The sequence below is a fragment of the Corvus cornix genome, chromosome 4 (assembly GCF_000738735.6).
Source record: "Corvus cornix cornix isolate S_Up_H32 chromosome 4, ASM73873v5, whole genome shotgun sequence".
Lineage (NCBI taxonomy): Eukaryota > Metazoa > Chordata > Aves > Passeriformes > Corvidae > Corvus > Corvus cornix.
The window spans coordinates 1,058,494-1,067,952 of NC_046334.1; the positions used below are offsets into that span (position 1 = coordinate 1,058,494).

General features: G+C 44.3%; 1 protein-coding gene across 1 annotated transcript; it reads left to right on the forward strand.

Annotated features, from left to right (window-relative positions):
- Nucleotides 1-378: 378 nt before the first annotated feature.
- Nucleotides 379-9,435, forward strand: NAAA (N-acylethanolamine acid amidase). The gene is made up of 11 exons (XM_039551141.1): nucleotides 379-577; nucleotides 728-892; nucleotides 2,394-2,520; nucleotides 3,225-3,315; nucleotides 5,089-5,165; nucleotides 5,635-5,807; nucleotides 6,135-6,197; nucleotides 6,748-6,814; nucleotides 7,293-7,321; nucleotides 8,232-8,313; nucleotides 9,064-9,435. Exons 1-10 carry the CDS (start codon nucleotides 408-410, stop codon nucleotides 8,305-8,307), a joined length of 1,038 nt encoding a protein of 345 aa, XP_039407075.1. The 5' UTR covers nucleotides 379-407; the 3' UTR covers nucleotides 8,308-8,313; nucleotides 9,064-9,435.
- Nucleotides 9,436-9,459: the final 24 nt, after the last annotated feature.

Sequence of the window (9,459 nt, forward strand, 5' to 3'; positions counted from 1 at the left end):
AAAAACCTCTGACACTGAAAGGGGAGTGGTAATTTTTTAGCCCCGGGGTTGAGGACAAGTGTCTAGTCTCCTCTCTTCCCGTTTTCCTCTTGTTTACAGCCTTGCTGTGTCAGCCAGCGTGCTGACAGCTGTGCCAAGGGTGGGTTTGTCCCCTCTGCCCTGGTTGTGGAAACGACGGTGTTGGACCGGCCTTCCTGAGTTTGGCCCAGCAGCAGCGCCGGGGCAATACGCGTAGGCGGTCCCGTATACCTGCTGCTGCGGTTGCTGTGTCCCGCGGCACGGAGCGGGCTTGCAGGCTCCGCGCGGGCCGGCGGTGGCGCCTCGGGGCGGGCGGGGCCGGGGCGGGCCCTGCGGCGCGGGGAAGGGCGGGCTGGCCCCGGGGCGCCGCGGCCGCTCCATCCTGCGCCATGGGCTGCGGGCCGTGGGCGCTGCTGGCGCTGCTGTGCGGGGCGGCGGGGGCGGCGGCCCCGCTGCGCTGCAACGTGAGCCTGGACAGCCCGCCCGAGCAGCGCTGGCTGCCCGTGCTGCGGCACTTCGACCCCGTTTTCCTGCGCGCCGCCGTCCAGCGGGTCATCGAGTGCGTGCGGCCGGGCAGCCCGGCGCGGGGGTGGCCGCGGGGATGGGGGACGAGCGGGGCAGCGCCGGGAGGGGCTGACGGAGCAGCGCAGGGGTGCCGGGGGTGAGCCGCCGGCCCGCTCTCGGCTAACGGCCCGGCTGTGTCTTGCAGCGAGAGCGTGCCGAAATGGGTGCACCAAGTCATCCAGCCCATAGCAACCGAACTGGAGCTGTTCATGCCGCAGCCCTTCGCGGGGGAGATCGCGGGGATGTGCAAAGCACTGGGAGTAAGTCTCGGAGATGGAATCCTGCTGAACTTCGCCTACGAATCCACTGCGTAAGTGTCGGGTACTCACACGGTCTCGTACAGGAGGCTGTAGAGCTTTAGTTCAGCAGGGGGGAAGGCACGTGGCGGGTGACTTGCACGGTCCGTTCCGGGACGACTTCATCTGTTCAGCCGGAAGGTTTCATTCTCTTTTGGCAGTTTGGATGCTGAATGGAACGAGAAACAATTGTTTTCTGTTGTGGAGTACAAGTGGTATCGATCTGCCATGGTTTTGTGTATGTACTTATATCTATATAAATGTATTAAAATCCAAAGTTAATTTTTGTTGGTACGGTATGTCTATCCAAAAGTAGTTGAGATCATTTATATTTGAAAATGATGTAATGTTCTCTGTCACTTAAAAATTGCTGTAAAGGAGGCTAGAAGAACTAGTTGCTCTCTCATTTGTCTGAGATAAAGTTACTGCTAAACAATTTTCTAGATGAAGGTTCATAACAGCTGCATAATATCGCTTCCTGATTTGAACAGTGGAAAATGACTGTAGTATACTTTATGGCAGCAAACAAAGTCTCAGTGAAAAAAGGTGCTCCGTTTCATTGTCTCTCTTTGCCCTAGAAACGTGGTGCGGGAGAATAATCAACACTTGGTGTTGCCTCCGGGAGTCCTAAAATATTTCTCCATATACATTTTAGCAAATATCAAGGCATGTGGCCCCTTGTTTGCATTTGGGGGTTTTTTGTCTTAATGTATGGTACTCAGTCCCTTTTTTTAGGATCATTTTTTAAGTAAGGACTAATATTGGCTATGGTCCATTTAAATGCTGGCTGTTTTACTATTTTCACAGAGGATACTTACCACACTTAGTCCTAGCAAGGTCCCTGAAATTCAATTTCTTGGCTGGGATACTAGAAACCCCCATCAACTGGGAATATTCTACTTGTGTGACGGATTTTTTACCTCTATATTTTTGAGAGGCAGGGTTATGCCTCACTGAAATGACCAACTTCTAACTGCAGAGAAAATAAGTTAATTTCTTGTTAATGCAATATACTCCACCAAAAAAAGCCTGTTTTAATGAAACTGAGCTTGTTACATGAGGAGTTTTAGCACACTTTCTGTTCTAGAGAATAGTCTGTTATTGAATTGGTTGATACTTGAACAACCAATGCTTTTCAGTTTTGTTGATGGAACTTGATTTTTTCTACTTGGGATTAAAATTATAAAGATTCCAAATGGAAGTGAAATTATCAGAACTAAATGCAAGAAGCGTGACACTTCATGGATGCTTTCAGATGTCAGCTTTTCATTATGACTTAGAAAAGTGAAATGAAATAACGACACTTTTCCGGAGCGGAAGTGCTGCTTTCTGCCTGCCCTGTAATTGCTGGACTGTGGTGTGGTGTTGGACTCCTCTTTGTGTGGTTGCATTAATAAAACACTTAGCAGAGTATCAGCTCAATTACTCCTGAAATGTTGAGCTCCTTCAGCTAGAGTATTGCAAGCAGTGTCATAGCTGTGCCTTCAGCCATTCCTTGCCCTGTTCTGTTTGCAGGTTCTGTACAAGCATTGTCGCTCAGGATGACAAAGGAAACATTTACCACGGCCGGAACCTGGATTATGCTTTTGTTGATATATTGAGCAAGATCACACTTGATGTGCGGTTTATAAAGGGTGGGCAGGTATGATCCAGGGTTGGTGTGGTGGGTGATGTTCCATGAAGAATGGGACAGCTCTGTAGCTGCTTAGGTGGGAGATTTAATGTAGGAATGAGTTTGCCATCCCAACTATACTGGGTTGTTAGAGCAACACAGTTATGTTCCTGGAGTGTGAGATGAATGCTGCTTTTCTTGGCTTTCTGTACATCCAGTTTATGCTGATGGACTGGAAAAAGTAGAACAGCTTAATCTAGTAACGAAGATCGTTATTTCTAAGAGAAGTTGAAAAAAGGAAATGTACTAATTCTAAGGCTTTTTTTTTTTTTTTAGACTTTGTGAGTTTTTGTCACCAACAAGTTTGTTTTTAGATGCAGATTTCCAGAACTTAAGTAGTTGCTAGTGCAGCTTGGTTAGTCTGTTGGTTTTGTTTTTTGTTTTTTTTTTTTTATGTTCATTAATCCATTTTGTAAATGGAAAAGTTGCTGTTTGTTGCTTGGCAGTTTAACTTGAGCAATAGTTTTGTAGCAGTTGGTGATCACAAACAAATGAAATGCAGTGAATTTGAGGCCTTAGAGTCCCTTTATAATTTACTTGGCATATTTTACTGTAACTGAAAGCACGGTGTTTTACAGTAATGTAGGTATGAAAGCTATAGAAAGATGTATGGGTTGCAGGTTCCAGCAGTGTTCTGTTCTGGAATGCTGAACTGCTCTCTTTCCTGGTTTCAGGTAGCATACCAAGGCACCACATTTCTTGGTTATGTAGGCTTATGGACTGGGCAAAGTCCACACAAGTTCACAATCTCCGGAGATGAACGAGGTAAAGGAAGTATCTTCCACAGTAGATGTTGTGTGTTGGTTTTGTTGATTGTTGCCTGCCCTGGTCTTTTTCTCTTAGAGGGAGCAATGAGGTTAAGGTTGCCAGGAAGGATCTGAAGTGGAATGCTTTGCCTTCCCCTCAGGGAGTGAAAGCACACATGCCTGGTTTTGGCTGCTGTGTGGGAGTAGGTATTGGTCAGCAGTGTCACCTGAGCTGAAAGAGTCAAATGATGAGTAAAGCCTTGGGAAAGCTGTAAAAGATGTGGTCTGGTCAAGAGACACCATTGGAAGTGGCGGGGTGGGGCCTGAGATAACAAGATGCAGTTCGGACAGCAAAGAAAAGGCTCCTTTCCTGGTTCCGCTGTATTCCATTGTTGTCTGGGCTCATAAGGCAGTTGGAAAGAGAGGAGGTCAAGAGAAGGATAAGGACAGATCTAGGGGAAAGGCAGAAGGGCTTGAGGGGAATGCCTGGAGACACTGCAAAGGCAGTTGAGCGAGATCAATAGTGGAGTGAAGTTGAGAGATGTCACTCCTGAGAACTAAAACTTGTAGCAGAGGGGAAGGCAGGGAAAGGTCGCTGCCTTTTTCATCAGGGCTTCAGTTTCATAAATAATGACAGTTATGTCCAGCTCAAAGATTGGGAAGTTCTCTTCTGTTTCTTTCCCCTTTCATTCCTTTTAAGAAGCTGATACTTTGTTGTTCTTTATTAGGTGACTGTTAGAACTGGCAATAATATATTCTCAGAGCCAACATCTAAAACGTTTATTTTTCCCTTGCGATGGTGACAAGCTCTTTTCTTTTTGAGCTTGAACAATCTGTTCTAGAACTCCTTAGCTATGCAAACAATATTCACTGAATGTGTTCCACCCGTGCATTATCTGTGAGTAGGGGTTCCGCTATGGAGCGCTTGCACCTCTTGCTTCCTGTGTGCTTGGTTAATGCTGCCTTGTTGGATTCACTGAATTCTTTCCACGGTTTGCATGCACACTGCTTCTGATTCCAGAGTAGTCAGTTAATATTTTCAAAACTGAAATGTCCAGGGCTGATACTTACAGGGGCAAACTGCTTTTGGTTCTGCTTAAAGGCAAGTGTTAAGTGTTTATCGTATCTGTGCAAAGGCCTGATTGAGGAAATCTTGTGTGTACCCAAGTCCTATGTCTCTCCATGTCCTATGTTCGCTTCACATGTGCTGCGGTCCTGTCCGTGGGCTGCTGCTGACTGCTTGCTGATTTATCTGAAGTGAAAGCTGTTTTCAGTTCTTTCCAATTGAACTGCCAATTGAGGGAAAGGAGCATGTGCACTATGGTGGGAAGCAGGATGAATAAATCAGGGTAAAGGTCTATCAAGTGACAAGCAGACGGATATTTTTGTGGTTTGCAAAGCGTGAGTGTATAAATAGTAACAAACTTGGCTTTCTCGTTTTTGCACTTCTCTTACTTTTCTCAATAATACAAACACTATCACTACCTTTTTTTAAGCTGTTTTATTATTTCTGTGGAGTTATTCCTGTTTTAATATTTCAGTAAGGTGAGTAATGAGGTGATTATTATCACTCCTGTCACGACAGGTCTGAAATGCTTTCTGGAAAGCAGGGGTGTTAATCTAGCTGCTGTGGCTGTCAGTTGGAATTATGTTGTCTATTTATATTTCACCTGAAGGTTGTGCTCCTTGTTGGCATTTCTCCCGTAAAATGTTGATACTTTGTGCTGATAGGCACCTACCTTGTCTTGCTGTATTTAATTACATGTATAGTAATTTATTTTTTTCTCCCCAGATGGTGGTAGATGGTGGGAAAATGCTATAGCTGCTTTCCTCAATAGGAATTACCCTGTCAGCTGGCTTGTCAGAGATGTAAGTGCACTGAGTTGTTCTTACATTTCACAGATGTGGCATTTGTCCTTAAACATCTAGTAAATTAGAATCAGCTGCACAGAAACCTTACCAACTTGATAAGTAAATGCATTTTTCAGGAGAAAGTAAATGTTGACCCTGTGCTGTCTAGTAATGAGGCAGTTCTGGTCCTTTTGGGCGGCGACCTCCAATGCCAAAGGTCCTGGAGAAGCTGTGCCAAGACTTCCTTCCTAGGGAGTGATTCAGCTAGCTGTGACTTGTCGTAACCTGTTAAGACAGCTGTACTCCAAGATGGTGAATACCTGTGCCAGGTGTTGTTTTATCCTGTTTGATATATTGCTATATTAATATCTTCAAGTAGCACTTGAGTCAATTATCATTTTCAGAAAAACTGGACCTTTACTCTTTTGGAGATGTCCTAGTGCTTGTTTTTGTGCTTAACCTCGCCATCATCTCTGTTCTGCATTAGACCCTGAGTGAAGCAGAGGACTTCCAGTCCGCTGTTCTCAGACTGGCTAGCATTCCCATCATTGCTGAAGTTTACTATATTGTGGGAGGCATCTCACCCAAAGAAGGCATGGTCATAACAAGGAACAGAAGAGGGCCAGCAGATCTTTGGCCTCTTGATCCCTTAGGTGGAGCGTAAGTAGGAAAAAGCTACTACATTTTTGCTTCTCCTGTTCCCTTCTGAGCGATTGGCTTAGTGGCACAACTCCCTTGAGAGATCTGGGGCACCTCTTGGTCATGGCTTATGGCAGGAGATCAAAGGTCACCCACCCCATTCCTGTGTTCCACAGTTGATGGTAAAGGCTTTTGTGTCTACCAACATGGAGCCTGTGGGCCTGCAGCAGGTGGAGGGAGTTGACTTTTGAGGGAGATTTTTCCTTTTGGCAATACAGGGATGCTGATTGTTGGACTTCGTGAATTACATACTGATTCACCTTTTGCTTGCTTATATGCTTGCTACAGGTGGTTTCGTGTGGAGACAAACTATGATCATTGGACTACCCCTCCTCCTTCTGATGATCGTAGGTAAATTGATTTAAAGGTCTGTGGGGAGAGAATACTTACTTTCCAAGACGTTAGAGATATGGGCAGGTGTTTTCTCCTTGAACAGGCAGCTCATTCAGTTCTTGTAATGCCGCTCTGAAGGGAGCACATGAGCTGTAGAGCAATATTCACAGATGCCAGAGGAGAGGGTGTGAGGCAGCGATTAGCACAAATAATGAGAAATTGCAAGGATGAGGCCATGGCCAAAGAGTTGCTCAGAAAGCAAAATTGAGTAGAAGGTAAATGACTCAGGTTGACAGTGCCAAAGTATTGGATAGCACTAGAAAGGTGCTCAAACATGATTTTTAGGCTGTGTAGTGCATAAAAAGAGATTGGCAAGTTCCTTATTGGCATGTACTCAATGGAGTAGTAACAGTGTGAGATGGGATCCAGTCACACAACTTGGGGTTCTTTTAGATCAAAGCAAGCATTTCAACATCAAGGCCTTTAGTAAGAAGTTGTTTGTGTTGGTGCTTTGTAGCCTTTGGAACAGACAAGTGTATTTAATTGATAATATGTTGCTTTCCCACAGAACTGCAGCCATCAAAGCTCTCAATGCTACTGGACAGCACAACATCAACTTGGATACACTCTTTAAGGTAGTTCTCAAATTCTGCATTGTGATTTACTCTTCACGTTCTTTGACAAAGCAGAAGTGCTCTTTTATCAGGGATTGAAAAGCTGTGCTTTTTTTGTGGGGAACAAGGTTTACTGCACAGCTGTCTCTAGAGGGGGGTTGAAGACTGAAAGTTGTTTAAAATGCTTCTGGGCTCCTATGTAGGCATTTTGTAACAGTCCACCAATTCAGGTGGAAAGTGCAGGAGGTGAATCCCATCATCTTTGTGCAGTTTATTTCAAGCACAGGCACATAGTGTTAGACATGCTGAGCTTTGGGAATTGGAATCTCTTTCAGAGGGCTTTTTTGAAAGTACTTCTGTAAAATGGTCTGATGTTAAAAAAAGCAATGAGTCCTTGACTTTGTATTAGTCCTTTCATAACTTCATCCTACTGTTCTTTCTAAGTAGCCATTTCTCTCTTTATCTACCCAAATGACAACTCTTCAAACTTTCTGTACAGGTGTTGTCAGTGAAGCCAGTCTTAAACAAGTAAGTATTAGATCGAGAGATGTTGATCTGTGCCTCCTGCTGTGCCTCAAGCCACTTGAAAGTAAACCACAAGCTTTCTGAGGATTTTCCTTATTTGTCTGGGTCTTGTGGTTTCCCAGCTAAAGTTTTGGGTTGTGTTCATGACCCTCTATTTTCACTTGGACCACACCCTTCCTCTTGGGTCTGCCACTTCAGTCAGGGAACTGCACTTGTTGGGGCTTAGTCTAATAATGGGAAATTGCTTTGGAGTGGTGAAACAAATTACTCCTTTGGAGGAGCAGCTGGATGTCACACTGAGTGCTTTGCCCACTTTTGGAATTTTCGGGTTGGTGTTAACACTGACAGTACCTTTTCTGCATGTTCTGATACAGCTCTGATTAATGTGTAATAAAGTAAGTGGGATGAAGCTTTTATGTACCATTTGTTGGGTTTCCAAGAGATTTCTTTTAGTATACCAATCTTCTGTAATGTTCCAGAAATTGCACTTGTGCAGGTTATCCTGTTTTAGTTTACTTTTACATGGAGCTGGGTATATTCTCTGCATCAGTCATTCTCACTGCAGCTTGGCAATAGCTTCCTCAGTGCCAGGACCTCTCTCCTGCCTTGTCAGTGTGAGCAAACGGGGAAAGGAAGAGGTCCATCTCAGCTGTGACATAGATACAGTGCCGATTGTTTAATACAGTGATGAAAAGGATGTGGAAATACAGTTCCTCTATTGTGCTGAGTGGGGAAAAGGACGCTAGAAATTAGTGCCAACAGTCTTTAATTTGATCAGTCTCTTTTCCTAATCCTTCTGTACCTAAGCAGAACATTTGTTTCTGCGAAAATTTGTTCTGCTGCTTTGCTAGCTAGCTAAATTGCCCTTCCTGCCTTTGGAATGTCACTCACTCTGTTGCTCTTTCCCTGCCAGTAACACAGTATACACCACAGTCATGAGTGCTGCATTTCCAGATCGGTACCAGACGTGGATGAGAACTGAGGAGTGAAGAGGTGTAAGTGGCATCTGTACTTACACATTTCAGCTGCAGAGTCACTGAGGGGAAAAAAAGTATTGCAGTGGCACTCCAGTGACCCAGTCTGAATTCCTGATTCTGCTTGTTTATTGCCCTTGGATAAATACCTTTCCTTGTTGTTATAGAGGGAGTTAAATATTGACTCTCTTAGTGAAACTCTTGGAGATGATCTTAGGAAGAGTTTTGATCAGAGAGGAAGGGGTGAATGTTGCAACCTAAAGGTGGAGGTTCCCCCTGGGAATGTTTTGGCTATTTTTACCATTCCCCTCTACTGCACTTGCTTGTGTCCAGGTGGATGATAACAGGAAGCCCTGCCAGAGGGAACTGAATCCCAGCAGGAGGGGATGATGCACTTAGCACCAAGAAAAATCAAGCTTTGTTTGTAATGGCTGCTCACCAGTGACTGAATGTGAGCAGCATCCTTTGGGGGCTTTGTCCTGTGAATGTGCAGAATAAGCTCAAGTCCTTGAGCTCATAAGGTGCCTCATGGGACAGCTTCAGAGAGATATTATGATAATTTCTGTGCCAACAAACTGGTTGCATGGCCTTGACAAGAGCACAAGAAGCTGTGTTCCAGTTTAAAGAGCTTTTTAAAAGAATATAATTGCTATTATATTTGTAGTTCAGTCAGATCTGATTTCAGCAAGAGTAATTATTTCTAGAGATTGTGTAGAATTTGTTTGTTACTTAACCCTGGACAAACCTGTGCTCTCTTACCTATTTTTCTAGTTCAACACACTGAGTGAGAAGCTGAAGCTGTGCAAGACTAACATATGCTTTTGAAATCACTCCTGGGAGCAATACAGTGGCTTCGGTTCATTACTGATGTGAACCATTCAGGAAATAGTGATTTGTTAACTCCTTGGAGTGTTGCAGGTGATCCTGTTAATGACCTGTAATGGGAGTTTGAAATTTATTGTAATTAAATGGGTGCTCTAGTAGATGTTGATGGGTAAACATGGCTTGTACTATTTTTGGTAAGAGTTGTACAACTGCAATGTACTTCTGTGCTGACTAATAAATACATTTTGTAAGTTACATGGCCTGTAGGTCTGAATATAATGAAATAAAAATATTCAGCTGATAGCTTGACCTATGAAAGCTTGTGGAGTTATTTCTGTGTCA